This window comes from Triticum urartu, chromosome 5A (assembly GCF_056163025.1).
Source record: "Triticum urartu cultivar PI428250 chromosome 5A, HENAU_Tu73, whole genome shotgun sequence".
Classification (NCBI taxonomy): domain Eukaryota; kingdom Viridiplantae; phylum Streptophyta; class Magnoliopsida; order Poales; family Poaceae; genus Triticum; species Triticum urartu.
Genome location: NC_141877.1, coordinates 577,244,872 through 577,270,540, shown reverse-complemented (window position 1 = coordinate 577,270,540; position 25,669 = coordinate 577,244,872). Strand labels below are relative to the sequence as shown.

Genomic DNA, 25,669 nt, shown 5'->3' with positions numbered 1-25,669 from the left:
CTCGTGAAAGGAAAAAAATATAAAAATATATTTTTTTCATTTCTGAGAGGCACGGCCTCTCACAAAAGCAAAATCATGCCTTTGGCGGAAGAAAAAAAAAACAAAATGCATTTTTTGCACATTTTTTTTATAATTTTGTCCAAAGGTTAAGATAGACCGACGCAAAGCCGAAAAAACAAAAAAAAATCATGTAAAGAGCTGAAAAAACTGGGAAAAAATCTGGATCCAGCGCCCGGGAGCGCGACACGTGGCGGCGGCTGACAGCGTGCCATCAGCTCACTTTAAATGACCCTTAGGAAGTTCATGAGCGTTTCCCCTTCATAAGCTAGAAAGGCCCTTGTATCTATGGACTTAAACTTACCGGCTCAACACGAATTGACGTCTGATTCTAAGAAAAACACGAATTGCTGTCTCGTCCGCAAGTGTGCCCTCGTCGTCCTCCCTCCGTCCCTCGCACTCTGCGTGCGGTTACCCCTTCTCCTTGGCGTACCAAGTTCCCCTGCCACTCGCGTCGCCGGCAGATATGCTAATATCTCCAGGACTCGCGGCGCCGGCGGCCTCTCACCCGTCCCCTTTCCTCGCCGCCGCCTGCCTCGGCGACCGCGCTGCTCTAGGAGGCCTCGTCCAGCCGGCCGCAACGACGTCGAAGACCCGCTGCTACAGCCGCCCGCTGCTCCGCTATGCGACCGCCGACGCCGCTTCTATTGCGGGCAGCGTATCGACCAATGACACTCGGTGCCGCCTGGACCGCGACGAGCTCCGCAGGGTCTGCCAAGAGCCCGACCTCGAGGGAGCAGTTAACCTGCTCGACGAAATGCTTACCCGGAGAGGCGGCGCCGGCGCGTCGGGCCAACTCGCGCCGGAAGAGCAGGCCGCGGTCCTCCAGTGCTACGTTGACGCGCTCTCGCTGGCCTCCCTCAGACGAGGTCACCGCTTGCTCGCCAAGTCCACGTCCCGGTACTCCGGGATCGCCATGCCCATCGTGCACAGGATCGCCACGCTGTACTGCAAGCTCGGCGCCCCTGCCGACGCGCGGCGCGTCCTTGAGGGAGCGTCGAGGCCGGCACCAGGAAAGCCCGCGGACGCGGCGCAGGCCAAGCGGAAGGAGGCCTACGAGAAGGTGCGCGAGCTGCACGAGGAGATACGCGCGGCGGGGTACGTGCCGGACACCCGCTTCGTGCTGCACGACATCGACGAGGCCGCCAAAGAGCGCGCCCTCATGTACCACAGCGAGCGCCTGGCCATCGCGTTCGGGCTGGTGAGTACCCCGCCCGGCACGCCGCTGCGGGTCATGAAGAACCTCCGCATCTGCGGGGACTGCCACACCGCCGTCAAGCTCATCGCCAAGGTGACCGGCCGCGAGATCATCGTCAGGGACAACAAGCGGTTCCACCATTTCAAGGACGGCGCCTGCTCCTGCGGGGATTACTGGTGAGACGCCTCCACCGCACCATTGACATCCATTTCTCTCTTACTGATTACTGGGTAATTCAGTGTCTCTACCAAGCCTGTAAATTTTGGCAGGCTTTTGGCCTTGTGTAAGTGGAGAGAACAATGAAGCAATTTGTTTAGCCAACATGTGACATGATGCATTACCCAGCAAGACGACACTGATCGAAAGATTGTGCACCGCTACAACGAAATCTGATTGATCAAACATGATGAAGCTCACAATTCCTCCTAGGAAAACCCCTCGTATTTTCACAAATCGAAGCAAAGAATCAAGAGAACAAAACAGGGAAGCTGATGAAAGCTATCATGTGCAGTGGGGAGGGAGGAGGTATCAGGGGCTCTGCTCAATCCGTGCCCGGCGAGGCCGCGCCACCACGGACCGCGGCTGTGACTGGCAGACCTGCGCCGGGAACTTGCATCCGAACCTCTTGGTCACCATTGAGCCCCACCTGCCCTCCGCGGCCGGTGCCGCCGCCGCTGCTCTATCCCCAGCAGCGCCGCCTCGGCGGTCTATCTTCTGGATGGCTTTCCTCATGGTGGTGCACTCGCGCTCCAGCTCCTGCACCCGGTTCCGCATGCTGTCCATGTCCAGCCTCAGCATTTGGTTCCCCCTCGTCGCCACTCGCCACGTCCGGCCGCCGTCGCTCTCGCCTTCTTCCTCTCCTTGGCCTGCCACACCGCCTTCATTCGCCACGATCGTCCGGGCGATGGCCCGACGCAGCTGGAGCTGCTCGAAGAAGAGCACCTGCACCACCGTCCGCAGGGGCAGCCGCTCGTTCTGCGCCGCGTGCGTGCACGCTTCCAGCGTCAGCTTGCGCCCGTCCACCACGCCGCTCACCTTCTCCTTCTCCTCCTCCCTCAGCGCTGGATGTGCCTGCACAAAGAACGGCGGCGGCGGCTTCTGAGCACCGGCATTGAGCCGCAAGCATCGATCAAGATGGCATTCAGAATGTGTTCGGCAGAAACCTTGATGTAGATGTCGACGGCACGGTAAAGGCCATCGTCGTAGACGCGGGCGCCGTCCGGCAATGCCCAGGCGAGGTCGCAGAACTTGTCCGTCTTCAGGTTGGCGTCCGTGGCGATCTCCCCCAGGTAGGCGTCCATCAGCCTGCCCACGGCCAGCATGGCCCGTCGGCTGGCCTCTCTGCCCGGCGTCTCCGCCTCGCTGCCCTCCTCGTCGACCTCCTCGACGCCGCCGCCTCGGCCCTCGAGGAAGTGCCGCACGATGCGCTCCACGCAGTCCACGTCGTAGAGCGTCTCCACGAGGTACGAGTAGCTCGGGATGAGCAGGTCGTCGACGGCCGCGTCGGGTAGCCTGGAGGCCACGCGCCGCTCCAGCATGTCACGGGAAGCCTCTGATGCCTGGAGAATGTTTGCCGTGCGCAGGAGGCCGAACAGGACGCGCGCGGTGGTGGCGCCCACTGCCGTGCCGGTGTGGGCACTGCTCTTGATGGTCTCCTCGGGGAGGTTGACAATGACGGTCTCGAGAAGCGCCTTCTGGTCGCCATCCGCCGACCGCGGGGCGGCAGCCGCGGCGGCGCCGCCACCGCCAGTGTGCCGGTCGGAGCGTGACAGCCCAGGGATGGATCGCTTGGCGTAGGCGATGAGAGCCCCTTCGAGGACCTCAGGGCCGACGCCCCGCTCCCTCATGGCTGCAATGACACGGGTGAACGTGGCCAAGGACAAGCCGGCGAGGTCGTCGAACAGCGTGGACGTGGCCCCGGCGCCGGCATTTTTCTTGTGACGGGGCCGGTCGCCGGCTCCCGCGTCATTGATGGGCCAGCCGAAGAGCGCGGTGGGCGTGGACGCGGCGGCCTTGGCCGCAATGGCGTCGACGCAGCGGGACACGAGGCCGAGGTCGTCGGCGAGGGGGAGGAGGTCCTCGCAGGACTTGAGCGCGCGGATGGCGTCCCTGGGGTTCCGGAGCACGGTGTGCGACATGAAGCGGTCTGCGCGGGAAACGAGGTTGTCCTCGGCGTGGTCGTCGGACATGCCGAGGCGCTCGGCGGCGCAGCGCAGCGGCGCGGCGGTGGCCGGCGTGAGGTCGAGCTTGACGCCGTAGCAGAACTTGGCGGCCAGCTCGAACGCGTCGGCGCCGCCGGGGAAGTCCGGGAGGCGGATGCGGTGCGCGTCGGCCTCTTCGTCCGCCTCCAGCACCACCTGCTCCTCCCTGATCTCCCCTGCCCCCTCATCCTCCTCTTCCTCCTCCTCTCCCCCGGCATGCCTCGCCAGGCTCGACTCCTTGTTCATAATCAGGTCGTGGATCTTCTTGCTCTTGGACATTAGCGGGAACTGCAAGCAAGGCATCAAACAAAACCTCAGCCGCCGGCCACTTTAATTTCAATTCAAGATCAAGAACCGCAGTGAAATTCGACGCTCGAGACAGAGCACGGCAGATACGAGCGAGATTGGCAGCGGACGACGGAGAGCAAGACAAACAAGAATGCGAGCTCCTGGAACTGTTGCTACGGGCGAGGGATGGGGAAAAGCGGGAATTTCATGGCAGAGTAGAGACAAGATTCAGCAGCAACTAACCTTGTGGAGATGGAAGGTCATGTCGCCCACCTCGATCACGACGTCGCTGGGCAGCCCCGTGGTGCAGAACCTGCCGAAGCACAAGCACAAACAAAATTAAAGATCACGGAACGCCAAATGCAACCGCCCGGCGGAAGAGACGACGAGGATCAGTCGCTTGCCATGCTTGGCCCTTGGGGCTGTGCTGCTGCTGCGGCTGCTCCTCCCGGGCCATCTCCCTCTTGCCCTTGGCCCTCCTGCTCCCCTGCATCATCGCGACGATCCTCACAGCCACTCTCCGCTAAGGCATTCGGGGGTGATGGATGGATGCTGGGCTCGCGTGGAAGGAGCAGACGGTCGGTCGCAATAATGGCGTGCCCCTGGTATTCTGGCGCCTGTATTAGGTGCGGAGTTAAATGGTTCCGATTACAGGAGGGAGGAGGGAGACGGAGGCAGGATGGCGTTTTTGGTTTTCTTTGAGCTCTGCCGTTCCGCTTGCCTCAAAAGCACGTATCCTCCATCACCCCACCCCACCCCCCTTTGTTAATCTCTTTATTATTCAACCAGCAGCAGCAGGAGGAGGAGTACTCGCTTTGTCCTAAACTACAGTTTGAGCAGCCCCTCTCTGCAACTGCAAGACTGCCGTCCACTCTACTGACAGACAAAAAATACTCTTCTTTTTCCGGTGTATCGCCATCAGGATCGACCACGGCAAAGAGTGAAGCTCACGTAGAGTGCTGCGCCGTTCACGTGTTCGGTATGCCTCCACCTGGCCCTCCCAACCACCTCGCATAAAACTTGTAGCGCCGGAGCAGTTTCCTAACGCAGCAGTTTCCCGGGAATTCCGTGGAAACGCCAAGATTTTTACACTGTAGGTACTCAACAAGATAAGTAAATAACTCACCGACAATGTACTCCATTTGTAAACCAGCTCTAGGATGGTAGTGATCCGGGGACTGTCTGGATCACGCGACAAGCCAAAAGCGGCATTAGATTAGCCCAACTGGGCGCGAGCCGGGCTGATTAAGCGCTAACAACGAGAGGAATGAAGGGAATCTCGCGGCACGAGACCAGGTAAAGACTGTTCTTTTCGTTAAGACCAACGTCCATGCCACCATTTACTACCATATGATCCAGCCATCTTTCTCTGTCAGACAGGTCAAGAAGACCAAGAACAGTGAAGCCTGCCTGCAGGTTTTTGAACTTTGAACTCGCGCTGCTGCTGCCGTGCTGCGTGCCTAGGAGAGATATTTGAACGGCCTGACTGGGCGGTGATAAACGGGGAGGCGTGATCCGGCCATGAATGCCGGAGGCGCTGGCGTACCCGCCATTTATTGTGTAGAGAGAGGGAGGGATCACGACGCAGCGGCCGGCCCAGGTACCCGGCGAGCCGCCCCGCCTGGGGAAAAGAGGCTTCGGTGTCACTGGTCACCAGCGCTCGTGCCGGTGGGGGTGTGTCAGTCAGTCTGCCTCTGCCCGGTGCGTGGTGGGCGTGCCTGCGTCGTGTGCCGGAGATCGATGGGCCTGGGCACCTGGCAGTGCGCCACGGCGTGGCGTGGTATGGGGCATGGAGGGAGCACACGAAAAGGCACAAACAAAGCTACAGTCACTACATTAACTTGGTTCTTTTAGAGCGATTCAAACTATGTCGACCCAATACACCAACCCAAACGGACCAACATTCGCTCTTTGTCTGCGCGGCCTATTTCAGGTCAAAATTTGTGCCGCGTTTGCTTCAGCCGCGACACGCAGTGAACGGGCGTGACACCTTGTACTTTCTCTAGCCCGTCAGTCGGTGGCACAGTGGCCATTTCCCTATTTCTTCCCTCGACAGACCGCACAGTGGCCAACCCCCCTCGCCGCCGGCTCCCAGGCCGGCCGCCCGCACCCAGATACCTCTTCCAGCAGCATGCCACCCCTCGACGGCCTCATACTCCGGCGTTGCCGGACTATTTTCGCCGCCGTCGTTGCACTCCAATGTCGACGGCACCCCCTCGCCTTTGACGCTGATAGCACTGCCTTGCGTGTCTACCTCGCCGTCGAACGCCGCCATGTTCGTCTCCACATGGACAGGCCTGCTACCTGGTCTTGGAGAGGTGCAAGGCTCTTCACCATCCGGCTTCTTTCACTAAGCCTGCAAGGTGTTCGGCGATTCGCCCGCAAGGTACTCCTACAATGGACTCCGACGATGATGGGCTATATACAGCGTACCAACCACGCCCCAAGAGACTGTGGAAGCTTGTCATGACCGATGACACGAGGCAACAGTTCATAGGGGGTGTGTGCTCACTTTTTGGCTGGGCTGTGGGCAAATTTGGGCAAATCGGAATCACTGTTTTGTCTCTGTTTTTCATGAACATTTGTCCTAGCACAACAGCTGTGAGTTGTGGCTGGTCAGGCTACAGAACCCTAGGGGAATCCGGTAGTAGCCCAACGGGACGCGAAAGCAGGCGAGGGAGGCTTTCGGTAAAGCCTCTCTAGCTAGCTTGCTTCAACTTTTTTGAGAGCGTCGGAGTTCGAGAGAAAGGCTACGGTCAAGGGTAACTTGAGTGTTTTTTTCCAACCTTTGGAGGTTTTCGATGGCTGCAGGGCTTCAGGCCAGCTGAAGCTGCCTCTGTCTCGAGCTGTTAGTCTTCAGTCAGGTCAAGTTGGACACCGACGAGTGAGAGCTTTCCATCATCAACCTTAGCCCAACTCCACCGCGCGACCCTATTTTGTCCGTCCCCGTTCGTTTGAGATAAAGCGGACGAATAGCGCAGCTCAGCGCACAGCCTTAAACGGACAAATATTCGGATTCCGTCCGTTTTCGACTCATCCCCGACCCAAATTTGCGCTCGGTTTGGGGTGAAACAGACGCGCGCGGACGGCTTGGACGCACACCCTTGTCCTCCCCCCCGTGGCCCGCCTGTCGAGGACACTAGCAGTCCCTCCACTCCCAGCGCTTCCACTCTCTCTCTCTCTCTCTCGCCCCGCCCCGCCGCCGGCGCCGCCGCTATTCTCCGGCCGCCTCCTCACCGCGCAGCCTCCGGCCGTCCCTACCAAACCACTTCTCGACATGGCCGCCACCACGCCCGTGTTGTGGCCGTCGATCGGAGGTTTGCCTGTCGACGTCTTTGCCGGCCGCAGAGGGGACAGGACCGCCGGCGACACAGCACGGCGTCCTCGGCAGCTCCCGACAAGAGCTCCACAACGGCCAGTAGCCGGCCGGCAACCACCCCTGCTGCGTCGAGGTGATCATCGCGGCCTCTTCGCCACCACGCCGGTAAGGTGTTCGGCATTTTGCCCACAAAGGTATGGACAGTGGAGACGAGTTTTTCTTCCATCACTTCCTTTGTTCATCGGACGATTCGTCGTCGGATGATGAAGATGTTGTGGTGGCTGCACTGGTCGTTCACGACCACATTCAACGACAGCTTCCTCGGTACAGGAGGTCACTCCCTGGCCGTGCTCCCAACCTGAACCGCAACAGGGAGAGAGGCCACGCCCTGCTTTATGCTGATTACTTTGCCAACACCCCTCTCTTCAAGCCGGATAAATTCCGTTGCCGTTTTCAAATGGCTAGGCATGTGTTCAATCGTATCCGAGAGGGAGTGGTTGCTCATGACCCATACTTCGAGTGCAAGACGGATGCCCTTGGCAAGCTTGGATTCTTCTCTTACCAGAAATGCACCGCAGCCATGCGCATGCTTGCATATGGAATTCCAAGCGATCTGGTGGATGAGTATGTGCATATGAGTGAGACAACATGTCTGATGTCAATGTACAAGTTTTGCCAGGCTGTGATCGAGGTGTTTGGCCCAGAGTACTTGAGGCAGCCAACTGCCGCTGATACAGAGAGGCTGTTGGCGACCAACGCAGCTAGAGACTTTCCAGGCATGCTTGGCAGCATAGATTGTATTCACTGGGAGTAGAAGAACTGTCCATTTGCTTGGCAGGGCCGGTACAAAGGGCATGTCAAGGCGTGCACTGTCATATTGAAAGCGGTGGCATCACAGGATCTTTGGATATGGCATTCTTTCTTCGGCATGGCAGGTTCTCACAATGATATCAACGTGCTGCAGCGTTCTCCAGTCTTCACGAGGCTTGCAGAAGGCCACTCCCCACCTGTCAACTTTGAGATCAACGGCCACCATTACAATAAGGGATACTATCTAGCAGATGGTATATATCCTCAGTGGTCAACTTTTGTGAAGACAATCTCAAAACCCCAAGGTGAGAAGAGAAAGAGATTTGCCCAAATGCAAGAGAGTGTTAGAAAGAATGTGGAACGTGCTTTTGGTGTGCTTTAATTCCGGTGGGGTATCGTTCGAAACCCTGCACTGTCATGAAATGAAAGGAAGCTTTGGGAGGTGATGACTGCTTGTGTGATCATGCACAACATGATCGTCGAGGACGAGCGTGATGAGAGTATCTTCGACCAAGGATTTGACTATCAAGGTAAAAATATTGAGCCCCTGCACCAAGACCCGGCCACATTTGAACAGTTTGCTCAATTCCACCGTGAGATGCGTGATTGGCACACTCATTTAAATCTTCAAAATGACTTGGTTGAGCACGTGTGGAATCACATTGGCAACCAATAGATGTATTGGTCCATTTTATGTTTAGTCAAGACGATTTCGATTTGGTTGTAAAAATATTTTATTAAAGGCAATTTCAATTGGGTTGTAAAACTATTTTAATTTTCAGACAAATATTTGGGTTGGAAACTAGTTTTGATGAAAATTTGGGCATTTTTGGTCCTGGCGGATAGGATAGGGCAAAAGGATGCGTCCATGCGCTGGGCGCACGGCCACCACATCTCAAGACACGCCCGTACGCGATCCAAAATCGCTACTCAAACGGACAGAATTCGAACAAAACGGACATTCGTTTGGGGTCGCACGGTGAAGTTGGCCTTACAACCCACAATCTGCTGCTGGGACTGTAGTTTCTTTTGCTCGCATGTCCTCCAAACCCAGATCAGCTCCGGAATACTACGAATCCGTCGAGCGAAATGAAATGACTGATGAGTGGATGGACGGAAGAGCACGGGAGAATTTTTGCAGATACCGATGCAGATGCTGGCGATCTTGGCAACGCTGTTGCAGGGCATGGTGGCAAGCAGTAACCAGTGGTGTGTCCCAGCTTTGTGCAAAAGCCTTTTTGTAACGAACGAACGGCAAGGGGTCATTTCATCCATGCACGCGGTCCTGGCTAGGAGCAGTAAGAACGAGCAAACCTTTGCCCGAGCCTTTCGCCGATCCATCACCTTTTGTGATCGTCATGCCATGAGCGTGCATGCTGTGACAAGTTGACAAACCTTGGCGCCCTTTTGCGTGCACTCACGAGGTCAAAGTGTTTTCGTCATTCATTGCTCGTGCAAAACTTACTAGGTCCGGGATCGCTGAAAATTAGGGCAACATTTCAGGCTGTTGATCAGCTCGTGGTGTGCGAGTGGGCTACCACCGTGCGAACTACTCCCTTCATTCTATAATATAAGAACGTTTTTGACATTAATGTAGTGTCAAAAACATTTTTATATTATAAAATGGAGGAAGTATTCTATGCAGGCATGGAACCGGAAATATTCCGGAATAGAAAGTCCCACGGGCAACAGTGCCGAGCAAGGGACAAGGCGGAGCTTAAACAAAACCATCTACGCTACACTCGCTCCACAGCTAGCAGAGGAAGCTGGCGTGATGTGATGTGATACACCTCACATGGCGCACGACAAAAATAATTGGCTGTATTTGCTGGAGGCCATCATGCATGTATGCCAAGATCTAGCAAGTGTTGCCGGTTCCCTCCTCTTGATCGCAGCACCTAATTCTACGTCCTCCGAGTAAATATAAAATAAATACGACCAACCACTGTCCATGATTGCTCATGTGTGTGTCTGGGTCACCGCGCGCGTGACAGTAGGAATTGTGACAGTATTTCCTTCTCCTCGCTTCTTCAAGGACCGGAGGGCCTGAACCTGATGATGGCAAGGGGGGTTTAGGGACAGGCAATGGGACAAAGCAACGGCCAGATTGTCACGTACGCGAGCGAGCACGCGTCCCATGCATGCATGGGGTGGCAGGGTCATCGGCAAGCGACAGAATGATCGTGCGTGTGATCGCGACGCCGGGCTGGGTCTCAGCCGCGTGCGCGGGTGGCGTCGCCGGTCGGCCCCGGCCGGCCGGGGCCCCGATTTGACCCGGCGCTCGCGTCCAAGAGATGCCAACTCCTCCTCCACCTGGCCGAGGAGCGGGGAGAGGGTTTCCGGGTATAGCTGGCCAAATGGGTCAGTTTTTCCGGGCCGGCCCGTGAGCATGCCGGCACGGCACGGGCTAAACGGGCCGGGCCCGGCACGCGGCATGCCCTGGGCCGTGCCTGGGCCTGGTGGCTGTGCACGCGGGCCGGCACGGCACGGCTTGATTAAGTTTTTTTTTAATTTTTTATACATCTATATGTGGCCCAATATGTAAAAAAAGACTAAAAAACGCTTAGTGCGTCAAATAATAGATTGAAATATGCGGCCCATCGTGCTAAACGGGCCAACATGCCGGCCCGTTTACTAACTGGGCCGTGCCTGGGCCTGAGGGCGCAGCACGCGGGCCGGCACGGCCCGGCCCGTATAGTAATCGTGCCCTGGCGGGCCGTGCCGGGCCAGGCACGATTACAATGGGCCGGGCTGTGCTGTGCCGGGCCGGCCCGTTTGGCCAGGTATGTTTCCGGGAAAGGGAGGACTCGGCAAGTTTTTCACAGTATTTTTTTGAAGGGGTGTTACGAGACCCAAACAGAAAGTGGAATATACATAAATTTGGGGATTTATTAAACTTCAATTCTTTTTTTTGGGGGGGGGGGGGGGGAGTTAACAGCCACAAATGGCGCCCCACACCTAAGGTAACAGAAAATCTCAATAAATCATGTGCCTCCCAAATGTGTTCACGATTCTCATGCAGAATGTGGGCTTCTTCAAATTCAATCATCACCTTCTTAATATCTTGAATAACTGGACTGCATACACGAGCTATTCAAGTTTTGTGCACTTTCAGTTTTAGCTGCCTTGAGATTGTTAACTAATGTCGCACAGTCGGAAGCGATGTGTATGTGAGATAAATGAATATAAGATGCCAAAGCAAAAGCCTCTCAGATTATAATCTCTACTCTTAATGTCTGAGTTGGTTGAATAGTATCCACGGTTTACTTTCGTCCCACCACTTTTAACTCTTTTATTTCGCTAGTTTTTTTCGTTCCTCCCCCACCCCACCAGTTTAGTTTCGCGTCACCCTCTCTCACACAACGGAAAAAATCTGATCGAATCAGAACTTTCCATGTTGGCGCTAGTTATTTAGTAATGTCTTTATGTGAAAGAATCAATCACGATCAATCTCTAAAGATCAAATCTAAATTAACTAACCTTATCTTAAATTGCTCCATCATATTAATTAGGAAACAAATAACCGATTTTAAGAAGATTCATGTGTCGAGTACGTTGTCATTTTTTCTCCACAAGTCCACAATGCACGATCTGGATGAACGCTAGGGCAAAAAGAGAACACACACGACCTCTTCCCCTGCCCTCCTCTACATGCTCCTCCTAGATCGTGTCCCCGTCAGCCAAGTCCACTCCTCAGCGTGGTCCATCTCAGCCGTGACGGTGATGGCCATCAGCCAACAGCAGCCGCCAGAATCGCCGCCGATGCACAACAAGGTGAGAGAGAAACCCTAGCTAGGGTTTTGTCCTTCCCCTCCCCTACCTATGGGTCCCTTCTTAGATGAGAAAGGCTCGGTCGCCCCCCATCCGCCGGTGTGGCCGCGTCCGCAGACACATGACCCTCCGCGCCACACAACTCCTCGGCATGGGGTTTGGTCCGGCCAATGATGGCTTGTGAATTGGTTGTCCAGGTTTGCCACTCGTTTTTCTCCTTTTGTGTCTTCTTCTTCCCCATGATGTGTACATTGAGTGAGTCGACGAAAATCAATTCCAGCCATTGCAGAGTCCAGAACTACCAGATCCAATCTAGACACCATCATGGAGGGGTTCACCACTTCCATTTGTGCCTCTCTGATGATGCGTGAGTAGTTCTTTTTAGACCTTCGGGTCCGTAGTTAGTAGCTAGATTGCTTCCTCTCTCTCGATTGATTCTCAATACAATGGTCTCTTGGAGATCCATATGATGTAACTCTTTTTGCCGTGTGTTTGTTGGGATCGGATGAACTTTGAGTTTATGACCAGATCTATCTTTTTATATCCATGAAAGTTATTTGAGTTTCTTTGGTCTCTTATATGCATGATTGCTTATAGCCTCGCATTTCTTCTTGGATATTTGGGTTTTGTTTGGCTAACTTGATCTATTTATCTTGCAATGGGAAGAGGTGTTTTGTAGTGGGTTCGATCTTACAGTGCTTGATCCCAGTGACAGAAAGGGAACCGATACGTATGTATCGTTGCTACTAAGGATAAAACAATGAGGTCTATCTCTAAATAGATAGATCTTGTCTACATCATGTCATCGTTCTTATTGCATTACTCCGTTTCTCCATGAACTTAATACACTAGATGCATGCTGGATAACGGGCGATGTGTGGAGTAATAGTAGTAGATGCAGGCAGGAGTCGGTCTACTAATTTTGGACGTGATGCCTATGTAATGATCATTGCCTGGATATCGTCATGATTATTTGAAGTTCTATCAATTGCCCAACAGTAATTTGTTTACCCACCGTTTGCTATTTTTCTTGAGAGAAGCCACTAGTGAAACCTATGGCCCTCGGGTCTCTTTCTCATATTATTTGCCTTCGCGGTCTATTTTATTTACCTTTTATTTTCAGATCTACTAAACCAAAAATACAAAAATACCATGCTGCAATTTATTTTATTTGGAGTTCGATCTATCAATATTTACAACTCTCCCACGTTCGTTTGGCAATTTCTGGCGCCGTTACCCGAAAGGGATTGACAACCCCTTTTACACGTCGGGTTGCAAGTATTTGTTATTTGTGTGCAAGTGCTCTTTACATTGTGTTGCTTGGTTCTCCTACTGGTTCGATAACCTTGGTTTCATATATGAGGGAAATACCTACCGCCACTGTGCTGCATCATCCCTTCCTCTTTGGGGAAATACCGACGTAGCTTCAAGCAACATCAAAATGAATTTCTGGCGATGTTGTCGGGGAGGATCATCTACATCTACCAGGTTCCTAATCACAAATCTCATCTCCTTGCAATTTATATTATTTTTCATTTGCCTCTCATTTTCCTCTCCCCCACTTCACAAAGATTTGCCGTTTCATTGACCCCTCTTTTTCGTTCATCGTTTTCTCGTCAGATCTATCCTTTGCTTGCAACCATGAGTGATTTCGGTATGGCACCAACATATGATGGCCTAACTCCTAAGATTGGACGTACGGGCTGCCTGGATGCTAAAACTTTTATCTTAGGGCAAAGGAACGTTATGGGGAAGGAACGTATCCAAGAATTTTTCAATTGTGTGGGAAATCTAAGTCTCGGTGATGCTCCTATACTTAGGACTACAAGATCTTATGCGGATGCTATTTCAGCACTAGTTGTGAAACTTGAAAGCAAATTTATTCGTACTCATCCTACTTTGCAGAGATTGTTTTTTGAGCTTCCCATTATAAAGAATACAAAAGCTAAAAAGTTAGCCACTCTCGTTCTTATGAATGAATTTTACTACATAATACGGGAAGCTAGGAAAATCTTTGTGAAAAGCCTGTAATAGATGAAATTATTTACAATAGTGATTATGTGTTAAGACATTTGCTTGGGGACAATAAGATCTTTGATGAGAATCTTAAAAAGGAAGTCCCAATCCTAGTTGTAATTCAACAAGTTCTTAATAATGTTAATCAACATTATTTATGGATTGTTGCCGGAAATCAACGTGGTTATGACAATGGGCAACTTAATAATGCTAAGGTTTCTATGGATAATATGTTTGATGTTGTTTTTACAAAACCCCATGATGAAAATATCTCTAAGGGAATTAAGAAGAAGGATGACAAAACGTAGATCCTTGCTTTATGCGTAGCTAAGGGCGTAAAACTATAGCGCTTGTTGGGAGGCAACCCAATGAATAAAATTTATTTTTGCTTTTTGCTTTATGTTCTTGAGTGTTAGCACAATTATGCTACTGTTATGATTGTGTTTTTATGTTTTAATTAGTGTTTTTGCCAAGTAAAGCCTTTAGGATCTTCTTGGGTGATAGTTGTTTGATCTTGCTGAAAAAACAGAAACTTTTGCGATCGCAAAAATAATTTTAATTTTAACCATAGAGCGATAAAATACCCATTCCTTTTGCAGTAGATCAATATACAAATTTCTCAGGCCGTCCTAATTTTTCAGAGTGTTTGGAGTTACATAAGTATTCGAAACACCCAAATTTCTACAGACTGTTCTGTTTTTGACAGATTCTGTTTTCTTTGTGTTGTGTCCTTGTTTTGATGGCTTTATGATTTTCTTTGATGAGCTTTTGCCATGGAAAACTTGGAATACAGTAGATATAATGCAAGAACAAAATATGAATTGGTTTACTACAACACTTATAGTAGTGATTTGTTTTCTTATACTAACGGATCTCACGAAGGCTTTTGTTGAGTTTTGTGTGATTGAAGTTTTCAAGTTTTGGGTTATCTTACGATGGATGAAGGAATAAGGAGTAAGAAGAGCCTAAGCTTGGGGATGCCCCGTCATCCCAAGCTATTATCCAAAAGAGAGCAAGCAACTAAGCTTGGGGATGCCCCCGAGTGGCATCCCCTCTTTCTTCTAACGACCATCGGTATTTTACTCGAAACTATATTTTTATTCGTCACATACTATGTGTTTTGCTTGGAGCGTCTTGTATGATATGAGTCTTTGCTTGTTTTATTTTGTGTTTTAAGTCTTGATTCCTTGCTGGACACACCTATTTGAGAGAGCCAAAATTATGTCATGACTTGTTAGAATTGCTCTCTATGCTTCACTTAAATTTTTATGAGCTATGGACTTGCTCTAGTGCTTCACTTATATCATTTTGAGCACGGTGTGCTTTAGTATTTTTGAAGAAATTCTCTCTTGCTTCACTTAGATTTATTCGAGAGTTAGTAAAATTTTCAAGAAATTCTCTCTTGCTTCACTTAAATTAATCTGAGAGAAAGAAATGTTATGCTCATGATCTTCACTTATATTTGTTTGAGCTTATCAAAAGCAACACATGACAATTAGTCCCAAAGTGATGTATATCCAAGAAGGATATAATAAAAACTGTCATGAAGATCACTGGACAAAATAAACTTGATTCTTAGTAATAGTTTTGAGATATGATGATGTGATATGTGAGTTATGTTGATGAGTAATTATGCTTCAGTAAGAATATTGGTGTTAAGGTTTGTGATTCCCTATGCAAGCATGAAAGTCAATAATCATGCAATGAAATTATATCCTACTTGTGGTGCATTATTCGGAGTTAATTATGCTTAATGCCCGCTTATGAGATTATTTGTTTCTTGGTTGGTCGCTTCTCAATCTTTTGCTAGCCTTAATTTTGCACTAAGTATGATCACCACTTATGCATCCAAAAACCTTTAAACTAGTTTTGCCACATGAGTCCACTATATCTACCTATATGCGGTATTCTTTTGCCGTTCTAAGCAAATTTGTATGTGCCATCTCTAATTTTCAAAATAAACTTCTCTTTTGTGTGTTCGTTTCGCTCGCGGAGCGGTGAGGGGTGGCTAATATTTTCCATGCTAGATGTGTTATTCTCATGATGAGTGTTTATTCACTTGTGATTGCACGAGAGTAAGGCAAAGGTATTAGGGATTCCCAATCCCGAAATGAAAAATGAATTTACTTTATGTTGTGAAACAATAAATTCCTTGGGAAGTGTTGGTATGGAAGGCACCCGTGGATATGGTTAGCCATGGAAAGTGAAAGTATGGTGGAAAAAGGAATAAACTTTATTTTTTGTTTGGGAACCGCCTATGATATATCTAGCATGGAAAGTGTTGGGAACTCTAAGTCGTTTTCGTTGGTGAGAAGGACACACCTCCCAAAATGTTTTTATCTCTAACTTTTTCGCTTTGAGCTCTGGCACCTATACAAATCCCTACTTCCCTCTGCGAAGGGCGTTTCTTTTACTTTATGCAATTTTTATTTTGAATTTGAGTCTCCATCTTCTCTTTCAAAAGCACCAACTAGGAGGCACTATGATCGTACTTGAGTATTGGGTGTAGTTAATATGCGAGTGTGTTTCGTGAATGGATCAATGATTGAGCATGATGGGTTAGGGATAGCTTATTTTAGCGTTGATATTTTGAAAGACATGGTTGCTTGTTGATATGCTTGAGTATTTAAGTTATCATGTCAAAGCTAGACTATTGCTTTGAACAAAATAAAATTCCAAATGTCCATGCTATAAAAAAATATGAGATGACATGTTAGGCAGCATTCCACATCAATTTTTTTGTTTTTATCACTTACCTACTCGAGGACGAGTAGGAGTTAAGCTTGTGGATGTTGATATGTCTCCAACGTATCTATAATTTTTGTCTGTTCCATGCTGTTATATTATCAATCTTGGATGTTTTATAATAATTTTATAGTCATTTATATCATCTTTTGGTACTAACCTATTGACATAGTGCCAAGTGCAAGTTGCTGTTTTTTGCATGTTTTTTACATCGCATAAAATCAATACCAAACGGAGTCCAAATGCAGCAAAAGTTTATGTAGATTTTTTATGGACCAGAAGACACCTAATGGGCCAAGGCAGTGCCTGGGGGGGGGTGCTCCGAGGAGAGCACAACCCACCAGGGCGCGCCCCACCTCGAGAGCCCCCCGGACCGCCTCTTTGCTCTATAAATACCCCAATATTCCAGAGACCCTAGGGAGTCGACGAAGATCAATTCCAGCCGCCGCAGAGTCTAGAACCACCAGATCCAATCTAGACACCATCACGGAGGGCTTCACCACTTCCATTGGTGCCTCTCCGATGATGCGTGAGTAGTTCTTTTTAGACCTTCCGGTCCGTAGTTAGTAGCTAGATGGCTTCCTCTCTCTCGATTGATTCTCAATACAATGGTCTCTTGGAGATCCATATGATGTAACTCTTTTTGCGGTGTGTTTGTTGGGATCAGATGAACTTCGAGTTTATGATCAGATCTATCTTTTTATATCCATGAAAGTTATTTGAGTTTCTTTGATCTCTTATATGCATGATTGCTTATAGCCTCGTGTTTCTTCTCCGATATTTGGGTTTTGTTTGGCCAACTTGATCTAGTTATCTTGCATTGGGAAGAGGTGCTTCGTAGCGGGTTCGATCTTATGGTGCTTGATCCCAGTGACACAATGGGAACCAACACGTATGTATCGTTGCTACTATGGATAAAATGATGGGGTCTATCTCATTCTCTACATAGATAGATCTTATCTACATCATGTCATCGTTTTATTGCATTACTCCGTTTCTCCGTGAACTTAATACACTAGATGCATGCTGGATAGCGGTCGATGTGTGGAGTAATAGTAGTAGATGCAGGAAGGAGTCGGTCTACTAATCTTGGACGTGATGCCTATGTAATGATCATTGCTTGGATATCGTCATGATTATTTAAAGTTCTATCAATTGCCCAACATTAATTTATTTACCCACCGTTTGCTATTTTTCTCAAGAGAAGCCACTAGTGAAACCTATGGCCCCCAAGTCTCTTTCTCATATTATTTGCCTTCACGATCTATTTTATTTGTGAAAGCACAAGTGCTCCCTGGGTGGTTTTGGTAATTAATGTCAACATATCTCTTGTTGGACTAATGTTTTTATCTAGTATATTTCAGATAGTTCTACATATGGAGTGGCGTGGACAAGAAGATGTGGAACCCCTTCAAAATGCTAAGGACAAAGGATTGGCTCAAGCTCAAAAGCTCAAGGCTCTACATTTTCAGTTTAGTGATCCAAGATCACATTGAGTCCTTAGGAAAGCCAATACTATTAAAAGGGGATGAGGTGTTGCTTAATGGCTTACTTGCTCAAAGTGCTTAGTGATATGCTCCAAAGCCCTCAACCACTTTCTCATATCCACATATGTCCCAAACCAAAAGTCAAACTCAGCCCCACCGATTTGATCCATCCGGCACCACCGAGTTCACTTGACATAGCCACTGCCAGAAACCCTAGTCAATCTGATCTCATCGATGGGATCTCGCTCTCACCGAGATGGGCTTGCAAACTCTCTGGTGCCTGTTACAATTATTTCGGTCCCACCGAGATGAGCAATTGGTCCCACTGAGTTTGCTTGACCAGCTCTCTGTTTTGCTTATTACCTAAAATCGGTCTCACCGAGTTTGTGTAATCGGTCAAACTGAGATGAGATTTTACCCTAACCCTAGCACATCGGTCCCACCGAGTTGATCATATTGGTCCCACCGAAATGCCTAATGGTCACATTATGAACTAAATTGGTTCGACCGAGTTTTCTGATTCGGTCCCACCAAGTTTGGTGATTTGTGTGTAACAGTTAGATTTTGTGTGGAGGCTATATATACCCCTCCACCCACTCTTCATTCGAGGAGAGAGCCATTAGAACATTCCTACACTTCCGACATTCATTTTCTGAGAGAGAACCGCCTACTCATGTGTTGAGAACAAGATATTCCATTCCTACCATATGAATCTTGATCTCTAGCCTTCTCCAAGTTGCTTTCCACTCAAATCTTCTTTCCACCAAATCCAAATCAGTGAGAGAGTTGAGTCCTGGGGAGACTATCATTTGAAGCACAAGAGCAAGGAGTTCATCATCAACACAAAGTCTATTACCTTTTGGAGAGTGGTGTCTCCTAGATTGGTTAGGTGTCACTTGGGAGCCTCTGACAAGATTGTGGAGTTGAACCAAGGAGTTTGTACGGGCAAGGAGATCGCCTACTTCGTGAAGATCTACCCTAGTGAGGCAAGTCCTTCGTGGGTGATGGCCATGGTGGGATAGACAAGGTTGCTTCTTCGTGGACCCTTCGTGGGTGGAGTCTTCCGTGGACTCGCGCAACCGTTACCTTCGTGGGTTGAAGTCTCCATTAACGTGGATGTACGATAACACCACCTATCGGAACCATGCCAAAAATCTCCGTGTCTCCAATTGCGTTTGCATACTCCAATCCCATCCCTTTACATTCTTGCAACTTGCATGATTTAGTTTTCGCTGCTCATATACTTTTGTCATGCTTGCTTGATATGTATTGTGAATGTTTAAACTTGTGCTAAAACTCTACCTTAACTTGAAGAAAATAAAAACTGCAACTTTTCTTTGTTAAGAGTCTATTCACCCCCCTCTAGACACCTCTTCTCGATCCTTTCAATTGGTATCAGAGCTTTCGTCTCCATTGCTTTGGTTTAATCACCATTGGAGGAATGTGGATGAGTCTACGTTGGGGAGTCTTAGACATAGAGTGCCTTTTCTTGATGGAGAGTTCTTTCTGAAGGAAATATGCCCTAGAGGCAATAACAAAGTTATTATTTATTTCCTTATTTCATGATAAATGTTTATTATTCATGCTAGAATTGTATTAACCGGAAACATAATACTTGTGTGAATACATAGACAAACTAAACGTCACTAGTATGCCTCTACTTGACTAGCTCGTTAATCAAAGATGGTTATGTTTCCTAACCGTTGACAAAGAGTTGTTATTTGATTAACGGGATCACATCATTAGGAGAATGATGTGATTGACTTGACCCATTCCGTTAGCTTAGCACTCGATCGTTTAGTATGTTGCTATTGCTTTCTTCATGACTTATACATGTTCCTATGACTATGAGATTATGCAACTCCCGTTTACCGGAGGAACACTTTGTGTGCTACCAAACGTCACAACGTAACTGGGTGATTATAAAGGAGCTCTACAGGTGTCTCCAAAGGTACATGTTGGGTTGGCGTATTTCGAGATTAGGATTTGTCACTCCGATTGTCGGAGAGGTATCTCTGGGCCCTCTCGGTAATGCACATCACATAAGCCTTGCAAGCATTGCAACTAATGAGTTAGTTGCGAGATGATGTATTATGAAACGTGTAAAGAGACTTGCCGGTAACGAGATTGAACTAGGTATTGAGATACCGACGATCGAATCTCGGGCAAGTAACATACCGATGACAAAGGGAACAACGTATGTTGTTATGCGGTCTGACCGATAAAGATCTTCGTAGAATATGTGGGAGCCAATATGAGCATCCAGGTTCCGCTATTGATTATTGACCGGAGATGTGTCTCGGTCATGTCTACATTGTTCTCGAACCCGTAGGGTCCGCACGCTTAAGGTTTCGATGACAGTTATATTATGAGTTTATGAGTTTTGATGTACCGAAGGAGTTTGGAGTCCCGGATGAGATTGGGGACATGACGAGGAGTCTCGAAATGGTCGAGACGTAAAGATCGATATATTGGACGACTATATTCGGACATCGGAAAGGTTCCGAGTGATTCGGGTATTTTCAGAGGTACCGGGGAGTTACAGGAATACGAGGAAGAAGCAATGGGCCTTAATGGCCTTAGTGGGAAGGACCAGGAGGTGGCGCGCGCCCCTCCCAAGCCCAGTCCGAATTGGACAAGGGATTTGGGGCGCGGCCCCTCTCTTCCTTCCTTCCCCTCTTCCCCCCTTTCCCCTCTTCTCCTAGTTGGACTAGGAAAGGAGGAAACCTACTCCAACTAGGAGTAGGAATCCTACTCCCTGGCACGCCCCTCCTAGGGCCGGCCTCCTCCCCCTTGCTCCTTTATATACGGGGGCAGGGGGCACCCCAGAGACACACAAGTTGATCCACGTGATCATATTCTTAGCCGTGTGCGGTGCCCCCTTCCACCATAGTCCTCGATAATATTGTAGCGGTGCTTAGGCGAAGCCCTGCGACAGTAGTACATCAAGATCGTCACCATGCCGTCGTGCTGACGGAACTCTTCCCCGACACTTTGCTGGATCGGAGTCCGGGGATCGTCATCGAGCTGAACGTGTGCTAGAACTCGGAGGTACCGTAGTTTCGGTGCTTGATCGGTCGGGCCGTGAAGATGTACGACTACATCAACCAAGTTAACGCTTCCGTTGTCGATCTACAAGGGTACGTAGATCACACTCTCCCCCTCTCGTTGCTATGCATCACCATGATCTTGCGTGTGCATAGGAATTTTTTTGAAATTACTACGAAACCCAAAAGTGGCATCCGAGCCTAGGTTATATATGTTGATGTTATATGCACGAGTAGAACACAAGTGAGTTGTGGGCGATATAAGTCATACTGCTTACCAGCATGTCATACTTTGGTTCGGCGGTATTGTTGGATGAAGCGGCCCGGACCGACATTACGCGTACGCTTACGCGAGACCGGTTCTCCCGACGTGCTTTGCACAAAGGTGGCTAGCGGGTGACAGTTTCTCCAACTTTAGTTGAACCGAGTGTGGCTACGCCCGGTCCTTGCGAAGGTTAAAACAGCACCAACTTGACAAACTATCGTTGTTGTAACATCCCAAATTTTCAATTTGGAATGTTATACATTAGATCATCATGCATATCTTATTTTCTTGCATTTTGGTCGATCCTAGAAATTTCACACAACTCAAGGACCTTCGGAGAGAGTTGGAGATTTCGTTATTTTCATATTTGAGAGTTTTCTCGAATTTGAAAAGAGGATCATTTGATTTATTTATTTCATCTTCAATTATTTTTCCGATATCAAAATATGAGAGAGGGAATAATATGACTTTCCCAAAATATAGGAAAAATGAAGATTTAATAAATAGATCAAATTTCGTTTTTCGGTGTTTGTTTGTTTTTCTTTGGATAGGGAAAAATGCGTGTTTTCGAAAATTGCATTCTAGGTCCGGAGTAAAGCTCATTTTGTTCGGCTCATTTTTAGGAGTCGGGGAAAATTTACTTTAGGTTTTTCGGAGTTTGTTTAGTTTCTTTTTCTTTTGTTTTCTGCGCGCGAAAACCGTTTAAAAAAAGAAAAAAAAGGGAGCCTCCCGCCAGGCCAGCCGGGCCAAAGGCCCAGCCAGCCGGCCACCGCCCCAGCCTCCAGTGCGCTGTGCGCCAGGCACAGGAGCGCAGGCCGCCGCCTCGCCTCTTGCTCTAGCTGAATCCTAGTAGGATTCTTAGCCCCCTTTCCTTTGTTTCGTTTTCCTTTTCCTCTCTTTTTCTTGTCCCCTACCCCAAGTCTCCTCTCCCCTCACCAATATAAATACCCCCATAGACCCCCCTCTCCTCACACCAAAAACCCAAACCCCCTCTCCTCCCTAAGACGCGCCCCACCCCGCGCCCTACACCGCCGCCGCGCCACCCCACACCCGCGCCGCCGCCCTTGTGCCCTAGCGCCGCTGCCGCACCTTGCCCACGCCGCCGCCGCCCTACGCCACGCCGCCGGAGACCTCGCCGGAGACCTCGCCGGAGGTTGCCCCGCGTCTCTTTTCCCCGGATCGTTTTCTTCTAACCGTTCCGATTCTTTTCTTCTCCTCTGATTCATTTTCTAGATCGGTTTTTCATTTTGGTTTTCTTCTCCGAAACCCTAGATCGGATTCGTTTTCTTTTCCGATTTAGTTGCCTTTGGACCGTTCGCCGGACCGTTCGTCCTAACAAACGTGATCACCGGATTCTTCTAGGTTAACGAACGTCCGTTTGTATAACCGTTCTTCTTTTTCTTCTCGTCGGATTTATTCTGCGATCGCGATCTCAGATCCGATCTTCGTTCTAGTCTTTCTTCTCACTCGTTTATCGGAATCAGGTGATTCAAGCGCCTGGAGTTTCGTTTCGAAACCGCCGTTCCGTCTAATAAACTTAAACAAGTTTTTGCCCCGGTAAAATTTGACCTAGTTTCAACTTGCTAGAACCGAGTTGTTTTCTTCCGCCGTTTGTTTTCCGTCGTTTGTTCGGTTCGTTCTTTCTTTGCAACCGGAGTTCTTAAGTTGAACTTTCTGGTTCATTCTCTTGTTCGAGTTTTACTTGTGCCTTAGATGAGTACTTATTGTGTGGTTACTATTGTTTGCTTACGATAGATTGACCGGAGTGTGACGAGTAGATCTATCAAGAGTTTTAAGTGCGAGTCATATTCATCAACATTGCAGGCAAGTTCACACTTTGATTATACCTTTCTACAACCCATGTTTTATTGCATTAGATCAATCCTCACACATTGCATGATTAGGATCTAATTAAATTGTGGGATGGGAAGTAGATGAGGTAGTACCTATTACCTGTATTATTATGAAACCCTTGGGAGTTACTTCTACGTTTGCTTATTATGCCATGCTATGCTAGTAGACGTGGATTGGGTGAGTGATATCCATGACAGATGTGAGATTGTTAATTAAAGGTTTATCTAAGGTGGCAACTTAAACACACATCTGGGTGGATTGAGGCACCTGATGTCTATCAGGACTTGCCTGTTTTTTTTGGACCGCCACCCAGGCTCAAAGGGATCATAAGATCATTCATACTAGTAACTTCCGTGTGCAGCCACAAGCCATTATGGGCTCTGGCATAGTTGATTAAGTTGTGCGAACTCTTACAGTGGTAGACTAGCAGATGTAGGGGATGTAGGTGTACCGGTCTACCTGATCGTAAGGTGCTAGCGCTTCTGAAAGACTATGTCTCGGTCATCCGTCTTCTCAAACACCATGTAGTGCGAGAAACCAAACGGAGGCGATCGAGTCTTGTGGGGAAAAGTGCGCAAACCTCTGCAGAGTGTATAAACTAATCATGATTAGCCGTGTCCCCGGTTATGGACATCTTGAGTATCTAGTTCTTGGATTATCCTGTTGATCTCATCACGTTACTTTAAATAAATATTGTTGGGTTTTAATGATGTTACTTAATTGGGATTGAGAATGCTGTCAACCATTCTCAATGTTCAACAACCACCATGATAGTTAATTAAAATGTATTCCTTTGCAGTAGGGAAAAATTGGCTTTACGCAAAAAACCTTATAACCATAGAGCTTTTCCACCAGCCAAATATGCATGTAGTGATAGCCATTGTTCATCTTTCTCTATGGTGTGAATTTGCCAGTACATTCAATGTACTGACCCGTTTCGGGCTGCAACGTCTTATGTTGCAGGTTTCTTACGACGAGTAAGTGATACGTTAGGGTTACGATTTCTACACTCAACTTTGCCGTTGGTGTTGATGGGAATCCACAACCTTGTTGCTTTCGCTATTTTGGATTGAGGTAATAGTATTTACGTTACTTTATACATGTGATTTACCTCTGTTATAAATCCTTCGAGTACTGTGTGTGTCAGCATACCGATCCAGGGATGACACCTAAGCACAGAGACTTGATCCATTCGGGTCGGGTCGCTACAGTTGTGGTTTTGATGCGTAGGTAAGATTGGTTCTTGCTTAAGCCCGTAGCAGCCACGTAAAACTTGCAACAACAAAGTAGAGGACGTCTAACTTGTTTTTGCAGGGCATGTTGTGATGTGATATGGTCAAGACATGATGCTAAATTTTATTGTATGAGATGATCATCTTTTGTAACCAAGTTATCGGCAACTGGCAGGAGCCATATGGTTGTCGCTTTATTGTATGCAATGCAATTGCGCTGTAATGCTTTACTTTATCACTAAGCGGTAGTGATAGTCGTGGAAGCATAAGATTGGCGAGACGACAACGATGCTATGATGGTGATCAAGGTGTCGCGCCGGTGACGATGGTGATCACGACGGTGCTTCGAAGATGCAGATCATAAGCACAAGATGATGATGGCCATATCATATCACTTATATTGATTGCATGTGATGTTTATCCTTTATGCATCTTATCTTGCTTTGATTGACGGTAGCATTTTAAGATGATCTCTCAATAATTATCAAGAAGTGTTCTCCCTGAGTATGCACCGTTGCGAAAGTTCTTCGTGCTGAGACACCATGTGATGATCGGGTGTGATAGGCTCTACGTTCAAATACAACGGGTGCAAAACAGTTGCACACGCTGAATACTCAGGTTATACTTGACGAGCCAAGCATATACAGATATGGCCTCGGAACACGGAGACCGAAAGGTCGAGCGTGAATCATATAGTAGATATGATCAACATAGTGATGTTCACCAATGAAACTACTCCATCTCACGTGATGATCGGACATGGTTTAGTTGATTTGGATCAAGTAATCACTTAGAGGATTAGAGGGATGTCTATCTAAGTGGGAGTTCTGAAGTAATATGATTAATTGAACTTAAATTTATCATGAACTTAGTCCTGGTAGTATTTTGCAAATTATGTTGTAGATCAATAGCTCGCGTTGTTGCTTCCCTGTGTTTATTTTGATATGTTCCTAGAGAAAATTGTGTTGAAATATGTTAGTAGCAATGATGCGGATTGGATCCGTGATCTGAGGTTTATCCTCATTGTTGCACAGAAGAATTATGTCCTTGATGCACCGCTAGGTGACGGACCTATTGCAGGAGCAGATGCAGACGTTATGAACGTTTGGCTAGTTCAATATGATGACTACTTGATAGTTTAGTGCACCATGCTTAATGGCTTAGAATCGGGACTTCAAAGACGTTTTGAACGTCATGGAGCATATGAGATGTTCCAGGAGTTGAAGTTAATATTTCAAGCAAATACCCAAGTTGAGAGATATGAAGTCTCCAACAAGTTCTATAGCTAAAAGATGGAGGAGAATCGCTCAACTAGTGAGCATGTGCTCAGATTGTCTGGGTACTACAATCGCTTGAATCAAGTGGGAGTTAATCTTCCA

The 25,669-nt window shown here is 48.3% G+C and overlaps 3 protein-coding genes across 4 annotated transcripts; 2 read left to right on the top strand and 1 right to left on the bottom strand.

Annotated features, from left to right (window-relative positions):
- The first annotated feature begins 360 nt into the window (after positions 1-360).
- On the top strand, positions 361-1,658 carry LOC125537051 (uncharacterized). 2 transcript variants are annotated; one of them, XM_087521814.1, is made up of 2 exons: positions 361-1,431; positions 1,525-1,658. In XM_087521814.1, exons 1-2 carry the CDS (start codon positions 524-526, stop codon positions 1,556-1,558), a joined length of 942 nt encoding a protein of 313 aa, XP_087377940.1. In that variant the 5' UTR covers positions 361-523; the 3' UTR covers positions 1,559-1,658. The 2 variants fall into 2 exon arrangements, with proteins under 2 accessions (XP_087377940.1, XP_048556303.2); XM_048700346.2 differs by having other exon boundaries at positions 364-1,590.
- Positions 1,617-4,516, bottom strand: LOC125537050 (BTB/POZ domain-containing protein At3g50840). Its single transcript, XM_048700345.2, has 4 exons — positions 4,149-4,516; positions 3,988-4,057; positions 2,419-3,744; positions 1,617-2,326 (listed from the first exon to the last, which is right to left on the bottom strand). Exons 1-4 carry the CDS (start codon positions 4,238-4,240, stop codon positions 1,784-1,786), a joined length of 2,031 nt encoding a protein of 676 aa, XP_048556302.2. The 5' UTR covers positions 4,241-4,516; the 3' UTR covers positions 1,617-1,783.
- Positions 4,517-7,259: 2,743 nt separating this feature from the next.
- On the top strand, positions 7,260-8,255 carry LOC147973011 (uncharacterized). The gene is made up of 2 exons (XM_087524533.1): positions 7,260-7,860; positions 7,999-8,255. The coding sequence occupies exons 1-2, from the start codon at positions 7,260-7,262 to the stop codon at positions 8,253-8,255; spliced, it is 858 nt and encodes a 285-aa protein (XP_087380659.1).
- The last annotated feature ends 17,414 nt before the right edge of the window (positions 8,256-25,669 follow it).

Bases quoted from the DNA above. Each gene is read 5' to 3' on its own strand.
- LOC125537050 (XM_048700345.2), bottom strand. From the start codon at position 4,240: ATGATGCAGGGGAGCAGGAGGGCCAAGGGCAAGAGGGAGATGGCCCGG. The intron at 4,058-4,148 runs GCAAGCGACTGA...GTGCTTCGGCAG, and splicing joins AGCCCCAAGGGCCAAGCATG to GTTCTGCACCACGGGGCTGC. The intron at 3,745-3,987 runs GTTAGTTGCTGC...CCTTGCTTGCAG, and splicing joins TGACCTTCCATCTCCACAAG to TTCCCGCTAATGTCCAAGAG.
- LOC147973011 (XM_087524533.1), top strand. From the start codon at position 7,260: ATGGACAGTGGAGACGAGTTTTTCTTCCATCACTTCCTTTGTTCATCG. The intron at 7,861-7,998 runs GTATTCACTGGG...TCGGCATGGCAG, and splicing joins CATGCTTGGCAGCATAGATT to GTTCTCACAATGATATCAAC.
- LOC125537051 (XM_087521814.1), top strand. From the start codon at position 524: ATGCTAATATCTCCAGGACTCGCGGCGCCGGCGGCCTCTCACCCGTCC. The intron at 1,432-1,524 runs GTGAGACGCCTC...AAATTTTGGCAG, and splicing joins TGCTCCTGCGGGGATTACTG to GCTTTTGGCCTTGTGTAAGT.